The sequence below is a fragment of the Ovis aries genome, chromosome 1 (genome assembly GCF_016772045.2).
Source record: "Ovis aries strain OAR_USU_Benz2616 breed Rambouillet chromosome 1, ARS-UI_Ramb_v3.0, whole genome shotgun sequence".
Taxonomy (NCBI): Eukaryota; Metazoa; Chordata; class Mammalia; order Artiodactyla; family Bovidae; genus Ovis; species Ovis aries.
The window spans coordinates 187,104,516-187,124,667 of NC_056054.1; the positions used below are offsets into that span (position 1 = coordinate 187,104,516).

Genomic DNA, 20,152 nt, shown 5'->3' on the forward strand with positions numbered 1-20,152 from the left:
CTGAGATTATATCTATCACCAAATGTTTATTTTTTTCAACTGCCAATGGCTTGTTCTTTTAAGTGCTTTTGCAGTTGGTCTTCATTGGATATGTATACATGGTACTTTTCTTCTATAATCAGGTAGCAAGAATTAGCTATCATTCTGGCTCTAGAGAGGAGATACAAGCAAACATCACCTTCTTTCTGAGCTTTGTTACTTTTTTGTAAAAGAACCAATAATTAGGTTTATTTGCTGGTGCCAGGAAATATCTCACATTCATTGCTGTAAAAACCATGTTTATCACTTTAGCGTGGAATTCTTTAGAAGCACTGGCAAAGTCAGCTTTGGAAATTGGATGCATTGAATATGAATAGGTGGATCCCACAAACGAAAATTCTAGAAGGCAGTCAGACCTGCCCTTGTGCTTGTCACTCATTTCCAATATTTGATTTTCAGGTTTTGGCTCTTTCAAAGTCATTTTCCACATTTCTGAAATCAAAAATGGCCTGAGAAATCTATTCATTTGTGTTCATAAAAAATGAAGAGTAGAAGCAGACATTCAGAAAGTTCTGGGTGATGAGAATATTTTTTTCTACCACTAAAATGGTATGCATTCTGTAGTTCTTAGTTTGAAACAAACTCAGGATATGTAAACAGCAAACAGTTATTTTCCCAGCATCAGATTCCTAAGGAGTGTAAAACAAGTTTTTAAACTAAGATTGTGAATGATTTATAAAGACCAAATTTCAGATAAACAAATGCAATTATATCTCCTTCACCCATTGCAAACTGTCATCAGGAATGGTAATCTCTTTATTCAAAATATTCTTAGGCTTGGTTCTTTCACAACCATTTTTGAAGTTTTAGTTCTTTTTTATCTTCTTTATTTTTTAAAATTGAGGTATGATATTATTGACATACAATATTATATTTCAGGTGTCCAACATAATGTTGATATTTGTGCATATTCGGAAACGGCTGTCACAGTAGGTATACTTAACATCTGTTGCCATACACAGTTACAGAATTCTTGTGGTAAGAACTTTAAAGATTCACTGTAGTTGTCAGTTAAATAGCACTGGCTAATGTCAAGGACTGAACTGACTTGATAAAAATAATCTCGTCATAGTTTTGTTATCTCTGCAGTATATGAGGCTGTGTCCTTTCATGAAGGTCTAAGTTATGTTTGAAAATTAGTAGCACCTCACTGACAATAAACAGAAGATTACAAAAATTTCAAGTCAAGAAAGCATCACATTTTGGATTCTCTAAGGGTAAGTACACTTTTCCATGCTGAACAACTGGTTCTCTTAATGGCGCCTCAAGAATTAGGATGGAGTGGCTTCTCTCAGGATCTTTATTCTCCACCTGGACACTGTCACCTTCCCCTAACACAGCTGTGTGATGAGGTTCTGTTTTTTGTTGCATATTATCAGGTACAGTATACACATTTCCAGATATGGTACAAAGGGAGCTTGTCCACCCTTTAGGAATAGGCTGGGAATGCTTTGCTCCTTTGTCCAATTTGAAGTCCAAATATAAGGTTGGTGTGTAGATGTAAATCTTCGACTTGACTCTCAGGGCTTCTTCAGAAATGACAGCAATGGTCACACTATCCTTACTGGGTTTAGGGATTTCACTGCTTTTCAGTTCCGGGTACGAAGGCTCCACTATCTTCTGTGAGCTCCTCAAATTAACCCACAGTTGAAGGTCATGGACTGGCTCCTCTGAGCAAGGCGTCTCCTCATGCACAATGCCCCAGCCTGAGATCATCCAGTACAGGCCTCCTGAGTTCAACTGACCAACATGTCCACGGCAGTCTTCCTGAGCTATGCTACACCCCCCTTCCAGGAGGTAAGATATCATTTCAAAACCTCAGTGCGGGTGATCAGGAAATCCACCTGGTCTGCTGCTGCTGCTAAGTCGCTTCAGTTGTGTCCGACTCTGTGCGACTCCATAAATGGCAGCCCACCAGGCTCCCCCGTCCCTGGGATTCTCCAGGCAAGAACACTGGAGTGGGTTGCCATTTCCTTCTCCAGTGCATGAAAGTGAAAAATGAAAGTGAAGTCACTCAGTTGTGTCTGACTCTTCGCGACACCATGGACTGGAGCCCACCAGGCTCCTCTGTCCATGGGATTTTCCAGGCAAGAGTACTGGACTGGGTTGCTATTGCCTTCTCCGCCTGGACTACTACCTTTAAATTCATCAAACAGTAAAAATGGAGCCAGATTTTAAAACTCAGGTCTGCCAATACTCCTGCATACCCATGCTTCAACCCCTTCTGACTGCTCCTGGCTGAGCACTAACAGGGTAACTTTGGAGGACACCATGCTGAAGAATAAAAAGAGAACGTTTATAGGCTTAGCAGATCATAGTGCTCTGCAAAAGAAAGGTTGTCTGCCATTTGCACCAAACTGCAGAGGACCAGTTAAGCGTCTCTGGCCATCTCTCGCAGCGACTCCCCTGGGAGTCTAAAGCCAGCCAAGGAGGGCAGGGTTCTGCTAACTGACCACCAGCACTGACCCTGCTTGGCCCTATTGATGCCCGGTAGTCCCATGCTCTTGGGGGCCCCCTTTGAGCTTCTTAAGAGATGTAAAAGCAAGAAAAGAAAATCCTGGAGCATTAAAAGGGTAAAGGCAGCTAATTCTTCAAATTTAATTCCAATACTATACTACTACCGAAAACCCTAAGCTGTCTACATGAGTAAGGATGTGTAATTTGAAATTAGCCGGTTTACAAAGGGTAAAAGGTAAAAAGAGGTTAAATTAGTATTTTGCATGTACTGAGTTACATAAGCATAACTCATTATATGTAAAATATTAGCATTTCAACATGTAATCAAAATAAAAAATTTGGGACTTCCCTGGTAGTCCAGTGGTTAAGACGCTGCACTTCTACTGCACCACTGCAGTGGGAATGGGTTTGATCCCTGGTCAGGGAACTAAGAGCCCATATGACAAGCAGCACAGGGGGAAAAAAAAAGGAGGTGGTCATGTGGCAAAGGTATTAGAAAGGATCTACAGGCTCCTCCTTTCACCATCAGTCTCTAACACTAGTGCTGTGCTATGCTTAGTCGCTCAGTCATGTCCAACTCTTTGCGATCCCATGGACTGTAGCCTGCCAGGTTCCTCTGTCCATGGGGATTCTCCAAGCAAGAATACTGGAGTGGGTTGCCATGCCCTCCTCCAGGGCTAACACTGGTATCTATGGGCTAATCCTTAGATGGCCTTGCTTATCAGAAGGTAAACAGCATGCATGGATGTGATTCAGTGACAGAACAGGAACATCTGTTGCAGACTTGGCCTGAATGAGAAAAATGAAGGCAGCAGACTATCTCTCTCAGAATAGAGTACCACTCTGTTTTTTCAATGGTTTGAAAAAGACTTGTAAAAGCTTAATCAGAGAAATCAACAGAGACTGTTCAAAATCTCTGACTGTGAAAAACTGAAACTGACCTAAAACTTTATAATAGGGATTATAAATCTAAATGCTATATGACTGAAATCCTAATATGAACGTTAACCATGTGTAAGTAAATAACTATATATTAGGAAAACTAGATATTAAGTGAAATAGACAGAGTTGTGCTATAAAATATTACTATGCTCCATATAAACCCCAGGAAAATCACTGAAGAATACCATTCTATAATTCAAGAATTATAATGATCTTATTATAACTAATATATTATCTATGCATTGAAAACATCCAATATGACATGCTGCACTTAAAGAGGACTTTACAACTGATGAAATACTTTCCCATAAATTAGGTCATCTGATCCACATAACTGAGTGAAAAACACAGGGTAGACATTCATTCATGTATCAAGCACATGCGAGAGGTTGACAATAAATAAGACTTAGTGATTTAACCTTGAGATGCTCATAGTTCAAATAAAAACAAAAAAAAACTAATAACAACACTGCATTTTGGTAAATGATGCACAAGGTTCTATCAAAGTAATAAGGACTGAATATCTAAGTCATTTTGGCCCTAAGGAGGTTCTGACAGAGGAAGAAACAAAGGCTTAGAAAAAGCTAAGTTAAAAGACTTAACCAAGACTTTACAGCAGGTAAACAGCAAAAGTCAAGTTTGAACCCATGTCTCTGCCTACTAATCCAGTACTCTTTTTACTACATCAGACTTACTGCTCTCTGAAGTATGACAGCCGCTTTATATTCCGTAAGAGATGGCCTCTGTTGGTGAAAATTTTTTCTTTCCCTGTACCCTTTCCAATGTTTCTGGATAATCAATGCTGATTTCTCTTCTATTTCCCGATTATGTTTTTCCACCTGACCTAAAAAGATGACAGACACTATTATAACATACTCACTTCTATGCTTTCTCAAATTCTAGAATCAGGACAATCAAAGTAACAATCTTGTAGTCCTTTAATTATTTTCAATACGATTTTCCCAATTCTATTATTTTACAAGAGCTCCAAAAGCCTTCTCAGTTTACGTATCTTTAGAAAAAAGACTCACATAATTATTTTGAGTCTTAGGAACGAGAAAGGACTAAAAATCCAATAGCAAGAATATTTAGAAAAAAAGAATCATAAGTAAATAGAAAGTCATTCAGTACCATCAAAAGGAAAGGGCACACTGTGCATATACGTTACTTACTCTATATGGTTCTAAATTTCTCTTTAGTCACTCACTTGGTTCTACAGATAATTTTTTAGTTTCTAGCAATTGGTCAGCATATATCCTAGGGTTCACAGTAACTAATTTAATTTTTAAATTTAAAATTTAAAAAAATTTTAATTTTAAAAATTAAAAAGTATATATTTGAGAGATAGTGCCAAAATTCATAGGATTTAGTGGTGAACTACATGTGGAGGGAGGGGAAAGAATTCCAGGATGTCTCATAGATGGGACATTGAGTAGACTGCTGGTGCAATTACCTGAGAGATTAGGAATACAGGAAGTGGAAATCCGTGGGGACAGATAATGACTAGCTTTGGGGATGGTTGTGGCTATCTAAGCAAAGCTAATCAATAAGCACCTGGCTACAGAGCTGTGCTGTCCAATGTAGTAAGCACTAGACACAAATGGCTACTTAAAGACAATAAAATAAAATTTAAGGCCCTCAAGTGCACTAGCCACATTTCAAGTCAACAGCTATCTCTAACCATTGGCACTGTACTGAACAGTGCAGACAAAGAACATTTCATTTTGTAGAAAGTTCTGTTGGGTAGGGCTGGTCTAGATCTTAGGAAAAAGGGTGAGGATGCAGAGAAGACTTAAGAATGCTAAGCACTCATTTGGTAATTGAAGCTACAGTTATGGATGGGATACCCCAGGAAGAGCAATATGAGAATAAAAGGGTAAAGAAGGAACCCTGGGAAAGATCTATATTTAAGGGAAAGGAAGAAAAGTAAGGGGCTACTGAGGGATACTGGGAATAAGTAGTAGGAAGGGGAAGAAATAAAAAAGGAATCTTGAAATGACTCAGATTTTCCAGGCTACACTTTAATATTAATTTCAGCTTTGTGTATCAAAGATGGCAAGAAGATGTCACCAGGTTTGTACTGAATCATGAGTTAAGTTCTGAGGGCAGAATGTTTCAATGTAGCAATATTATAATACCTTACTTAAGTTCAAGGGGTTCTTTCTTTATGTCAAAGACATCTATCTTTAAGCATAAAATTTTATGTTTCACTGATTTATCTGAAAATTAAGAAGAATTAGTGGAGAAATTGCTCATCATCAACTAGTAAGTCTAATCAGAAAAAAATAAGAATTTTTTTTGACTGAAGAGATTTATTAAGACCTGAAAAAGTTGAAACAGGGGTAAAGGTTCACATTTAAAAATTAACTCATCAGGTAGCTAGGAAATTTGGTTTATCAAACCTACCCTATCGATCTTATGCTTATAAACCGATAATGCCACACACCTGGATGAACTATTTCAAGCATATTCAGCCGTATTTCTCGGGAAAGTCTCATGGCTCTCTGCCTTTGAATTTGCAGCTGTAATCTGTGGTCCTCTTCTTCCTTCTGTCTACTTAGCTTCATTAACATCTTTGTTCGTTTAGATCTATGACGGAAACATTAAGTACACATAATTTCCATAATCATATATCTACTCAAGAAGTATATCAAAAAAGGCTTAACCTCGCTAGTAATCATATAAATACAGAGAGCAAAAAAGTTTTTTAAATAAATATTTCAAAGAAGTACTTAATGGATTTTGTTCATTTAACTCAACTAACATTTATCTGAGTGATTGCTGCCTATAATCACTGTTCCTAAGGCAAACAAAGAGATATAGTTATGCCTTTGAGATCAGTTTCAAGGGGAAGTTGAAAGGTAGTGGAATATGCCACTTTGGCATAGAAACTGTTTTGAGCTGGAGGCAAAAGAGAATGATGAAGCATAGAAAGAAGTCTTCCCAGAGTGTCTCTTAACTGACTAAAAGCAGAAACATCTGAGAAATGACTGTCACAAACTTTTCCTCCCAAGATTTTGGCCATGAAGATGGAAAGTTATGCTAAGACAGACCTGCACAAATAACACATATCTTTCATTAGTTAGTTCCCCAACATATTTACTTTCCCCAATATACTTACCTTCCCACAGTTCACTGTCCTTAGAAGCCTAAAACCCTTTTCTTTTCACCTGTCACTTCTCTATAAATTATTCTTTATATATATATAATATATATATATTATATATAAAATATATATATATAAAATTAAGCCCAAGTTCTTTTCTTTTTTTTAGGTAAGAAGTGGATTTATTTAGAGACACATATTACATAGACAGAATGTGGTCTGTCTCAAAAGGCTACAACAACCCTGGGAGAAACACATTCCACGGACAGAGTGTGGGCCATCTCAGAAAGCAGGAACTATATAAACCCAAATTCTAACCACCCCTTGTAAGTTATGCATCATGTCAGGTTTCTTCCATGTTGTATGTGCTTCACAAGTTAAGAAATTGTTTTTCTTTTGTTAATCTGTTTTTGTTTCTGTCAGTATAGTCTTCATGACCCCAACCAATGAACCTAAAATAGATGGAGGTAAAAAATTGTTTTCTTCCCCTACAAGTAAAACAAATAAGATAACTTAAATACCAGCACCATATTAGAGGTAGGCAAATCGTGAGCTTTCCTGAGGGTAACTGAGACGGCTGTTAGCTGCTTCAGAAAACCTTGCTGAGGAAAAGGGCAGAAAACGAAATTTTAACAGAAAATGAAGTTTCTGACCATGAAAAATGATTAAATAAAAAGAAAGCCCCACAAAAGTGCTTTAAAAAGAGTGTGACTATAACAGAATACCCCGTTTAATCTGAAGCTCTGATGAATCTCAGTCCATGATTATGAGTGGTGGGTAGTCCCTCCCCCAAAATAACAAGGGAGAGGGAAATTACTCTGAGATAATGACCTAACCACAAAGAGACAGAAATAACCTTTGCAGAAAGCCCAGCTACAAAGGAAGTAAAAGAAATTTGCATAAACTGTTGCAACTATTAGAAGAGGAAAGGTGTTCAAGCCTGGAGCGAACTGGAGATTAAAAAATTAAAAACTCATTATAATGTGAGATTTAAGTAATTTTGGCCTCATGGAAAATGCCTTTTAAGGGATATATTTATAACCACTCTGGTGTTGCTACATAAAGAAATGGAATTTCTAAACAGTGGACTATTAATTAGATTCCATAGATACACTTCTAAGTGGACAAAATCTGTAATTCTAGGATACTTGTAAATAGAGATTTTTTAATATTGCAAAGGAAAATAGGCAAATTTGGCAACTACTGTAAGACTAAACATTAAAAGTCTGAATCCATGGCACAGGGGCACCTTTAACTGTAAGATGATGTACAGCTGAAAATGATAGTAGGTAGAATTCATGAGTGGTAACTATTCTACCTGAGTTCACTACAAAGGTAAAGCTAGAACATCTCAGGATCTTGTAAACAATATATTGTGACTCTCAAAATATCCATCATTTCCCAAATTTATTTCACCAAAGAAATAAATAATATTTTTAAAGAAACAGCAGGTAAGATACACAATAAACTTTGAGCAATGCCTGAATGGATTATACTTGCCTCTTATGCATACTATTTATTTAATAGATCTGTCTGCCTAATTAGATATGTAAATCTTCAATGGCAAAAAATGTGCATTTCCCTCCCTACCACATTCTCAGTGCCCAGTAACATGCTAAAAAAATTTATATTATTTTAATCTTGTGAGTTACACAGACAATTATCTCACCTTATAAATGGGAAATTTGAGGCTAAGGGAGGTAGGGAAACTTGTCCAAGATCATTCAGCCCATAAGTTGCTAAGGAGGGATACAAACTCAAGTCTGTTTAACTCTCCCAATACCTAGGATAGGCTCTGGAATATATTAGGCACTTGAAACATGTTTAAAAAATTACATGTTTAAAAATTCCCTTGGTGGCTTTTTTGCTACCAGTGGAATTCATGCCCAATGATATTAGTTAACTTTTTAAGTCTTCTCTGAAGGAAACTTTTACCAATGAAATGAATGTCCATTAAGGGACACAGCCAGAGTGGCTTCAATACCTACCACTAATCCACACAGGTTCTTAGAGGCAACTGAAAGAAAACACAGATACAAACAACTTAGCTCCTAACGTCATTAATGAAAGCAGGGCCATCTCACAGGTGATTCTTCATGCAGCCTATTTTAGTTCACTATTTTAAAACATGTTTGTAACTGAGAAACACAGCTGCAGTTATTAAAATAGTTTCAGTTTTCTTAAAAAAACACTGACTTCTGGAATATGCAAGTGACACTTCAGTGAACTAAAATTTAGCTTTAAGTTAGGTTTTTGAAATCATCTCTGAGATGGCTCCAATTTATCAGCAATGACCTAGAAGCTAACTCCTATGTGGTGGCGTGTGTGTATGTTCTTTTTATTGCCTCTAAGAATCTAGATGTAGTCATGTAAAAACTGGGCCACGTCTTCATTATTTCATTTTTAGTCTACTTGAAATAGAGATAAATGACAAACTATGTCATATGTCAATGGCCAAATCTCTCCATGACAATATTTACTGAGGAAAATCAGGTTAACATACTTAAGCTTTTTAATATTCATACATATTTTTACCATAATTACATTTGAACAATTATGGCAACTTTTGGTTTTAAGGGTTTAATGAGATATTGACCATTATTGGCTCCCTCTGTAGACCTGGCTCACAAAGTCTTAAGTGAATAGGATTATTTATTTGTTACATTAGATTCCTGTTTTATGTTATGTCCTCTGCTTTTGAAAGTATAAGGTTAATGAAGTGCTGGCACTCACAAATGTATGAAGCAAGAATGAAAGAAATACACTAGAATATTGAAAAAGAAAAAAAAGAACTCTTTAAGTTTTCTCTTTTAAGTTTTCAGCTATACTCTAATAAGATATATCTAGCCCTCTCAGGGAGAAGGCAACAGCACCCTACTCCAGTACTCTTGCCTGGAAAATCTCATGGACGGAGGAGCCTGGTGGGCTGCAGTCCATGGGGTCGCGAAGAGTTGGACATGACTGAGCAACTTCCCTTTCACTTTTCACTTTCATGCATTGGAGAAGGAAATTGCAACCCACTCCAGTGTTCTTGCCTGGAGAATCCCAGGGATGGGGGAGCCTGGTGGGCTGCCGTCTATGGGGTCGCACAGAGTCAGACACGACTGAAGCGATTTAGCAGCTGCAGCAGCCCTCTCAGATCACCAATCCTCTCACCCAAATTTTTTACCTGAAACTCCTCTGCAAAGTAATCACAGCAGATGGAAGCTTCTTCAATCTCTTTCTAGTCTGGAAACCCTTCCAATAAGCTTGAATCAAGCAAGCTGCTTTATGTTGTTTCTGAAATTAAAGGCCAGAATTAATTTAAAGACATCCCTAGGCAAGTTGTTTTTAGAATTTTACTTCTTAAAATATCAGCCTGGGCAAGTATTAATCTCCATCTTTAATAAGTTGAGCAGAAGGCAACATTTATATAAACGCAGGACAGGAACAGCCTAAGAATATTAAACCTCATCTCCCAAAGGAGGCTCAGTTAGGCAATATCTAAAATGTATTCAAGATGCAGTCTGGTCAGCTTCAAATTCTCCCTGATTAATATCACTTCCATTCTCATTACAAGGATTTCACAATTTTGCTTATTTAATGCTTTAACATCTTTGCTTCACTTCTGATGCTTAGCTTCACTTATTCAAAGATACAAGGATACAAAGGACTCTGTACAGATTTTAAAAAAAGGCTCTAGAGTGAAAAATTTAAACCATAAAACAACTTCTCTCATCAAACTATAGCTGCTCTGGATTTTAGGGGAGAATAAGTAAAGGAAGGGGGAGACAAAGCAAATACAAGATTCAGGAGACTACTACTAGCCAGTATTTTCAAACTAAAGTGTTTACTGAAATTTTAGTAAATATCATGCAAATTATTTTTATAATTCAATACCTGGTCTTCTACTTCCTGATAGGCCTTAGGGCTTAAAAGATCAATGAGCTGTCTAAGTTCTTGACTAAACTCTGTCCCAGGTTCTTGTTTATTTAGTAGACTTCTAAGTCCTGAAATGGAATAACAAAAGCATAGCTATTAATAATAAAATATGATTTTATTATCTTATCAGAATTAATTTGAGGTTAAAATGTCTAGTTTAGAAACAAATGAAAATAACAAGATTAATCACATGATTTTTCTTTTTCCTTTTCTCAAAAACTTCTAGATAGAGGTCTTTAAGATTTTCCACTGTCCTAAGAGTTCTGGGGTATTCACTTGTGAGATCTGATGCAAAATCTGCTTAGTCAATCTCTTTAATTAGAAAAAACAGGGAGAGTGGAATCATTATGGTAAGTCAAAGGGTAGAGTTATATATATATATATATTTTTTTTTTCCTGTTCCAACATAAATACCTTACATGAGAACATTTTAAAGATATTGAATATATATTGAGTAAATGCCTATCCTGTGGAAGTACTGAAACAGGCTATTAGTTACTATTAATTAAAAGAAGTCATTATTAAATAAAAATATCAACAATGTATGTGATATGGGGTTAATTAATAGGCTTCTGAGCATTTATTATAGAAGTGTTATAACATTAAAATACTGCACTTCCATCCCAAATTAAAACTGAGTAGTAATGTAAGTTACAAAATAAGTACTATTTCGAAGGCATGTGAGTGTGTGAAGTCGTGTGAAGTTGCTCAGTCATGTCCAACTCTGCAACCCCATGGACTGTAGCCTACCAGGCTCCTCCCTCCATGGGATTCTCTAGGCAAGAGTACTGGAGTGGGTTGCCATTTCCTTCTCCAGGGGATCTTCCTGACCCAGGGATCGAACCCGGGTCTCCAGCATTCCAGGCAGATGCTTTAACCTCTGAGCCACCAGGGAAGCCCATTTCTAAGGCATGGAGGAATGATTATTATAATGTATGTGTGCAATACACATAAGCAAGAGAATGGGCTTGGTGTACAACTGGGCTTCCTTGGGGGCTCAGATGCTAAAGAATTCGCCTGCAATGCAGGAGACCTGAGATCCCTAGATTGGGAAGATCCCCTGGAGGAAATGGCAACTCACTCCAGTATTCTTGCCTGGAGAATACCCATGGACAGAGGAGCCTGGCGGGCTACAGTCCAGGGGGTTGCAAACAGTTGGACACAACTGAGTATCTAAGCACAGCATAGGAATATATGGGTCTTTCCATGTCTTCTACTTTAAGACTCAAGTTCTCAGCAGTATTAATAACTGTAAAATATCTTGAGGAAACTAAGTAAGTTCTACTGTTGAGAAAAGAAAGGGAGATAGATTAAGATAGAATTCCTTTATAATGAACTCTGTTGGGCATTCACATGTCTACAGAAGAAATAAAATTACAGAAATAATATGTATCTAGCATAGTATCATCTAGAGAGTTTTATTACTGGCACTTCTCTCCCACAAAGTTCACAGTAATGACTCAAGTAAGCTAAGTCACTCACGTCTGTGTGTATTAAGTCACTTCAGTCATGTCTGACCGACTCTTTGCAACCCTATGGACTGGAGCCTGCTAGACTCCTCTGTCCACAGCATTTTCCAGGGAGCAATACTTGAGTGGATTGCCATGCCCTCCTCCAGGGGATGTTCCCAACCAAGGACTGAACTTGTGTCTCTTGTGTCTCCTGCATTGGTAGGCGGATTCTTTACCACTACTACCTGGGAAGTCCATTAAATATATCACATTGTATTCTAATTCTTGAAATTTTATATACAATATAGTTAGTTGCTCAGTCTTGTCTGACTCTTTGCGAGCCCATGGGCTATAGCCTGGCTAGGCTCCTCTGTCCAAGGGATTCTCCAGGCAAGAATACTGGAGTGGGTTGCCATTTCCTTCTCCAATATATAAGATAAATTATTATTATTAATATATAGTATAAGATACTTAATGAACTAGAAACCTATTTCTTGACCATACTGAATAAGAAAATATACTGTAATAAATTCATGACTGCCTAACAAAGAAATAAAAACTCACATTAAACTTTGCTTAGCAGTTGGGAAAAAAAAAACAAACAGTGATTTTGGATAAACCACCTACATGTTCCACACTTTTGTTTCCACTGCTATATAATGAGGATAGCAAACATCTCACTGGATTGTTATGAAGATTAAATATTCTAATACACATAAGATATGCAGAATAGTATCTGACATAGAGTAAATGCTCAATTAAAGAAAAGCTATCATAAGGTAATGGTAATACACTGAACCCTTTCCTTCTCAAGTTTCTGAATTTTTATTCACATGATTTTGGGGGTGATGGGGATTTTTTTTGTCTTTGAGGAAAGGCAGTATAGGAGGTAAAGAGTAATTATTAAATGATGTAAAGATTAAAAGGCTGTCAAGCTCTCAAGCAAAGCTCTATTTTCTCAATAAAATTAGGGAAGATCACTGATCTTTTCGGTCCTTATGTTATTACATATATGGCACATTCAACACACAATCTTTTGTGACGAAGGGAGCAAATTATTTATTGTAACCTCATCAATAAAGTATCATATGCCATCTGTTGAGATATGAAGATGGCTGGATTATATAGTTTTTCCCCTGAATTGTTACCTGTTGTGACAGAGTTTTTATCTGCACACTTTAGTTAATGACTTTTTCCAACACAGGTATTTTGTTTTCCATATACCATCAATAAAAATGTTCTTTTTAAAAATCTCAAGAAAAGAAAGAATGTATTACCTTTATAGCAGGCACTTAGTCTCAGTAAAATCAAAATTTCCTGATGGGATTCAGCCATCAACAGTAGTAGCTTTGTAGCAGTACCTCTTATGACTGGACTAGGAGTTGATAAAAGTTTGTAAACAACTTCATCTAAAATTGAATGAAGGATTTTCCCTTCTATTCTGAGTAAATCACCGCTAATAGAATAAAAGAATAAAAAATGTACCATTACTAAATGATGCATCATTATCGCAACAAGTTAAACAAAAAAGGTGCAGCAACTTAATGTCTATGGCCTGATCCAGGAAATTAACCAATATTTTAAGTGGCTAGCTTAGTTCCAACAATACATCACATTACATCAACTAATTGAATTCTTATTGTATGTAAGCCACCATGCTAAGTAAAATAGTGAATACAAAGTAGTCAAAGAAACCTGCAATCAATTACTGGAGAAAGATTAATGTGCAAAATAGTAAACAGATAGTTCAAAAGTTTCAAGCAATAATAAAAGGAAAATCACAAGACAGTAAGTACATGGTTCATTGCTTAATGATGGATGAAGACAAACATGTTATAGAAAATCAATTATCACGTACTTAGGAGGAAATTTTTCTTTTAGTATTCCATCATTACACAACAACTTTATGCTGCATTACTGATGTCATGAAAAATTATCTGAAACTTAGAAACAGTCAAAAGGGATTACTAGGTGTCCTTTTACTCACCCCACCAAGGAGTATATGATTTTCTAGGGGTATGTTCCTTTGATTATCCATTTATTACTGATTAATATATTTTGCAATTCTGTAAAAGTAGATATTGCATAAAAGGATGCTCAACATTGCTCATTATTACAGAAATACAAATCAAAATGACAAAGAGGTATCACCTCATACCAGTCAGAATGGCTATCACCAAAAAATCTACAAACAATAAATGCTGGAGAGGATGTGGAGAAAAGGGAACCCTCCTGCACTGTTGGTGGGAATGTAAACTGACACAACCATTATGGAAAACAGTATGGAGATTCCTTAAAAAAACTAGGAATAAATCTACAGTATGACCTAGCAATCCCATTCCTGGGCATAGTCCCTGAGAAAATCACAATTCTAAAAGACACATGTACCCCAATGTTCACTGCAGCAGTATTTATACTAGCTAGGACATGGAAGCAGCCTAGGTGTCCACTGACAGAAGGAAGCTGTGGTATATATATACAATGGAATATTACTCAGCCATAAAAAGGAACACATTTGAGTCAGTTCTAATGAGGTGGATGAACGTAGAGCCTATTATACAAAGTGAACTAGGTCAGAAAAACAAATGTCGTATATTAACGCATACATATGGAATCTAGAAAGATGGTGCGGTTGAACCTATTTTCAGGGTAGCAATGCAGATAGGACATAAGAGAACAGACTTATAGACATAGGGCAGTGGGGTGGGGAGGAAGGAGAGGATGGGATGTATGGAGAGAGTAACACAAAACATATATAATTACCATATGTAAAACAGAGATCCAATGGGATTTGCTGTGTGACTCAGGGAACTCAAACTGGGTCTCTATAATAACCTAGAGGGGTGGGATAGGGAAGGAGGTGGGAGGGAGGTTCAAGAGAGAGGGGACATAGGTATACCTATGGCTAATTCATGTTGCTGTTTGGCAGAAACCAAAACAATATTGTAGAGCAATTATCCCTCAATTAAAACTAAATAAATTTAATTATTAAAAAAGAAGATGTAATAAAAAAGAATATGTATAAACACTAGAATATTACTCAGCCATAAAAATGAATTAATTTGAATCAGTTGTAGTGAAGTGGATGAACCTAAAGCCTCATATACAGAGTGAAAGAAGTCAGAAAGAGAAAAACAAGTATTATATATTAATGCATATATATGGAATCTAGAAAAATGGTACTGATCAACTTAGTAGTGAATGACTTATGGACACAGTGACGCAAGTTGAGGGTGCGACGAACTGAGAAAGTAGTATTGACATATTTACAACTATCAGGGAATTTGCTATATAACAACAGGACCCCAGCCTGGCACTCTGTGATGACCTAGAGAAGTGAGCTGTGGGGACAGGAAGAAGGTTCAGGAGGGAGGGGATATATATAATTATGATTGATTCATGTTGTTGTATGACAGAAACCAACACTGCACTGTAAAGCAATATTCTACCAATTAAAAAAAGAAAAAAAAAAGTAGATGTTGGCTTGTAGAAAGCAAATAATGGCAAGGATTCTTACCTGAGAGCAATGCAAACAGACTCTTACTCAACAATATAAATAAACCTTTGTCCAGTTAGAAAAAGTAACCATGAACGTTTATAACTGATATTCTCCACTATTCAGCTTTTGTGGAAAAAGGTTCTTCTGGTCCTCTTCCACCCTGTTTACAGATTTTTGACCTTTTTTTTTTTTCCTGTTTTCTTTGTAGGCTTTCCAGTACACCCCTAAAAGGTTATTCCCTAGGATTCCATTTTGGGCCAATTTCTTTTCTTACTCAATACATATTTTTCACTGAGCTCTTCTCTCATGTTTTTAACTATACTTTTTAGCCTGATAACTTGTAAGTCCATAATTCTAGTCCAGATCTCTTCCACAAGTCCTATTCACTGTCAGTGGACATTTGAGTTGTCTTGTCTTTGACTATTACAGATAAAGCTGCTATAAACATTTGTGTGTACAAATCTTTGCATGCACTCTTATTTCTCTGCCTGCTGAACATATCTGTCTATGTTGGACAAACCAATATTGAATCTGTTTTGGCTAAGAAGAGGTGGCAAGAATACACAGAAGAACTGTACAAAAAAGATCTTCATGACCCAGATAATCATGATAGTGTGATCACCCACCTAGACCCAGACATCCTGGAATGAGAAGTCAAGTGGGCCTGAGGAAACATCACTACAAACAATGCTAGTGGAGGTGATGGAATTCCAGTTGAGCTATTTCAAATCCTAAAAGATGATGCTGTGAAAGTGCTGCACTCAATATGCCAGCAAATCTGGAAAACTCAGCAGTGGCCACAGGACTGGAAAAGGTCAGTTTTCATTCCAATCCCAAAGAATGCTCAAACTACCGCACAACTGCACTCATCTCAGTATGTGAAGAGGAACCAGAGATCAAATTGTCAACATCCATTGGATCATAGAAAAAGCAAGAGAGTTTCAGAACAACATCTACTTCTTAACTGTGGAAAATTCTTCAAGAGATGGGAATACCAGACCATCTGACCTGCCTCCTGAGAAATCTGTATGCAGGTCAAGAAGCAAGTTAGAACTGGACATGGAACAACAGACTGGTTCCAAATAGGAAAAGGAGTACGTCAAGGCTGTATATTGTCACCCTGTTTATTTAACATCTATGCAGAGTACACCATGCAAAATGCTGGACTGGATGAAGCACAGGCTGAAATCAAGATTGCTGGGAAAATATCAATAACCTCATATATGCAGATGACACCACCCTTATGGCAGAAAGCGAAGAGGAACTAAAGAGCCTCTTGAATAAAGTCAAAGAGGAGAGTGAAAAAGTTGGCTTAAAACTCAACATTCAGAAAATGAAGATCATGGCACCTGGTCCCATCATTTCAGGGCAAATAGATGGGGAAATAATGGAAACAGTGACAGACTCTATGTTCTGGGGCTCCAGAATCACTGCAGATGGTGACTGCAGCCATGAAATTAAAAGATGTTTGTTCCTTGGGAAAAAACTGTGACAAACGTAGAAGGCATATTAAAAAGCAGAGACGTTACTTTGCCAACAAAGGTCTGCCAACTCAAAGCTATGGTTTTTCCAGTAGTCATGTATGGTTATGAGAGTTGGACTATAAAAAACGCTGAGTGCCAAAGAATTGATGCTTTGGAACTGTGGTGTTGGAGAAGACTCTTCAGAGTCCTTTGGCTGCAAGGAGATCAAACCAGTCAATTGTAAAGGAAATCTGTCTGAATATTCATTTGAAGGACTGATACTGAAGCTGAAACTCCAGTACTTTGGCCACCTGATGAAAAGAAGTGACTCAGAAAAGACCCTGATGCCGGGAAAGAATGGAGGCGGGAGGACAAAGGAACAACAGAGGATGAGATGGTTGGATGGCATCACATATACTAGATGCTTAACAAATCCATATTGAGCTGAAAAAAATCAATGATTTCAACAGTGTTTACTCTGCCTTTCTATTTTAACCTGGGAAAAATTGTCTTTTACTTCTTTTATACTCTAGAACGGCATTGCACTTGGCAAATACTGAGCTTGCAGTCTGCTAAATAAGTACATGATTGTTCAGGCACTAAGTCATGTCTGATTCTCTGCAACCCCATGAACTGCAGCATGCCAGGCTTCCCTGTCCTTCACTATTTCCTGAAGTTTGCTCAGATTCATGTCCATTAAGTCAGTGATGCTATTTGATTAGTCATTTATTATCGTGATCCCAATATTCTCCTTCAGATATCACAGTAACTTTTCTTCTCTAAGACTGAGATAGGGCTAAAATCTTAAGTTCTGAAATAAGATACAAATTCGATAATAAACTTTCTTTTACAGTATTTTATACTTTTTATATTCTTTGAAAAATACAATGGTAATAACAAACCTTCTTAAATGTCATATACAATTGATTTTAGTAAAACTGATAATGCTTCTCATCAAAAATAAAAAATTCTATGTATTTTATAAAGCCAAGTCACCTATTGATCTGTAGTATGTTCTGTAGCAAAGTCATGACTGTAGATCCTATTTGAACATTATCAGTTTGCAGTAAGCGCAAGAAATGATCACTTTTCAGTACTAAAAAAAGAGAAAAAAAGAAAGATTATGATTCTATGATGATACAACTGGGATTTACTTGTATTTTCAAAACCAGATCAAAGCATAAGCATTTCTGCTAAACTTCCTGCCTTGATATACTTTGCAGTAAAGTTATACTTGGTTTTTCCATAACCATAATAAGGCAGTTATTCCATTTTTATGGACAGTTACAAATAAATACTAAGCTAAGAATGTATCGTTATCTTCCCTTAAATTAAAAATAAAATATAACATATCCTTAAACGAGTCTCCTTTTCTAACTGATTTCAGTGAAGACAATCACATTTTCTGTGAAAAAGAGAATATGAAGGAATAGCAATAGTTCAGACGATTATAATCAGCAGCTCATGTACTTAAAAATTTAACTGTTATATAATGTATCATATTTGCTAATACCTTCTTAAATAATAATAAAATCACTAACTACCCAGAAGAGTATTTGGTTTGTAATTTTTAGGTTCTGAACAGCCAGTTATGAAGATCTGGCACTACATGCTTATGCAAGTCACTTAACCTCTCAGAAAATCTTACTTCTTTCCCTGTAAAGTTAAAACTAACAACTCTCTCACAGACTACTATAAAATGTCCTAGAACAGGGTTGTTGTTATGTTCAATTGCTAAGTCATGTCAGACTCTTTGTGATGCCATGGACTGAAGCACACCAGGCTTCCCTGTCCTTCACTATCTCCTAGAGTTTGCTCAAACTTGAGTCCATTAATTTAGTGATATATCCAATATCTTGTCCTCTGTCATCCCCTTCTCCTCCTGCCTTCAGTCTTTCCCAGCATCAGGATCTTTTTCAATGAATTGGCTCTTCACATCAGGTAGCCAAAGTATTGGTGCTTCAGCTTCAGCATTGGTCCTTTCGATGAATATTCAGGGTTGATTTCTTTCAGGACTGACTGGTTTGATCTTGCAGTCCAAGGGACTCCCAAGAGTCTTCTCTAACACCACAGTTCCAAAGAATCAATTCTTTGGCACTCAGCCTTCTTTTATGGTCTAACTCTCACATCTGTACACGACTACTGGAAAAACCATAGCTTTGCCTAGACGGACCTTTGTCAGCAAAGTAATGTCTCTGCTTTTTAATATGCTGTCTAGGTTTGCCACAGCCTTTCTTCCAAGGGGCAAGCATCTTTTAATTTCATGGCTGCAGTCACCATCTGCAGTGATTCTGGAGCCCCAGAAAATAAAGGCTGTCACTGTTTCCATTATTTCCCCATCTATTTGCCCTGAAATGATGGGACCAGGTGCCATGATCTTCGTTTTCTGAACGTTGAGTTTTAAGCCAGTTTTCCTCTTTCACCTTCATCTAGAGGTTCATTAGTTCCTCTTTGCTTTCTGCCATAAGGGTGGTGTCATCTGCATATATGAGGTTATTGATATTTCTCCCAGCAGTCGATTTCTAGTTTGTGCTTCATCCAGCCCAGCATTTTGCATGATGTACTCTGCTTAGAAGTTAAATAAGCAGGGTGACAACACACTATCTAAGTTTGCCTAGAAACAGTGTAGATTCCTATTAAATGTCAGTTAATAGTCCTTTGTTCATTAACTGACTAGAATTTTAATTAAAGTGGGATCAGGTATGCTGGAAAGGCAGCTCTGTGAACACTATCCTAGCTTCTACACATTTATTCCTCTTTCAATCTCCTGCTGCGGCTGTTAAGTCGCTTCAGTCGTGTCCAACCCTGTGCGACCCCATAGACGGCAGCCCATCAGGCTCCCCCGTCTCTGGGATTCTCCAGGCAAGAACACTGGAGTGGGTTGCCATCTCCTTCTCCATCAGTCTCCTGAGGGGACATATTTGGTTTCTTTCACATACTAACTACTGTTCTTCATTTCTGTTTACATAATCCAATATTTCACTAGATAACATTTAAAAAAATCTAACAACTTCAAAAACCTGATATTATTAAATATTTTTATGGTTTTTTAATTTTTCAATAGCAAAAAAATTCTCTGTAGCTGGGATAAGTGTATTTTTCTATTTTTGTCTACCTAAAGATGTTTATTGGAAAAGGCAATGGCAACCCACTCTAGCACTCTTGCCTGGAAAATCCCAGGAGCCTGGTAGGCTGCAATCCCCGGAGTCGCTAAGAGCCGGGCACGACTGAGTGACTTTACTTTCACTTTTCACTTTCATGCATTGGTTATGAA

General features: G+C 37.1%; 1 protein-coding gene and 1 pseudogene across 10 annotated transcripts in view; both read right to left on the reverse strand.

Moving 5' to 3' along the window:
• IQCB1 (IQ motif containing B1) overlaps nt 1-20,152 on the reverse strand; it is a 40,763-nt gene that overhangs the window by 6,252 nt on the left and 14,359 nt on the right. For 8 of the 10 annotated variants that reach the window (XM_042232088.2, XM_012095481.5, XM_012095486.5 and 5 more), the window contains exons 7-12: nt 17,875-17,974; nt 13,194-13,372; nt 10,424-10,533; nt 9,714-9,823; nt 5,885-6,027; nt 4,134-4,282 (exon numbers count right to left, since the gene is read on the reverse strand). In XM_042232088.2, coding sequence (XP_042088022.1) covers nt 4,134-4,282; nt 5,885-6,027; nt 9,714-9,823; nt 10,424-10,533; nt 13,194-13,372; nt 17,875-17,974 — 791 coding nt within the window. The remainder of the gene's footprint in view (nt 1-4,133; nt 4,283-5,884; nt 6,028-9,713; nt 9,824-10,423; nt 10,534-13,193; nt 13,373-17,874; nt 17,975-20,152) is intronic. The other 2 variants (XM_042232093.2, XM_060418530.1) reach the window with 1 other exon arrangement.
• Nucleotides 1,098-1,860, reverse strand: LOC105602171 (pirin-like; annotated as a pseudogene).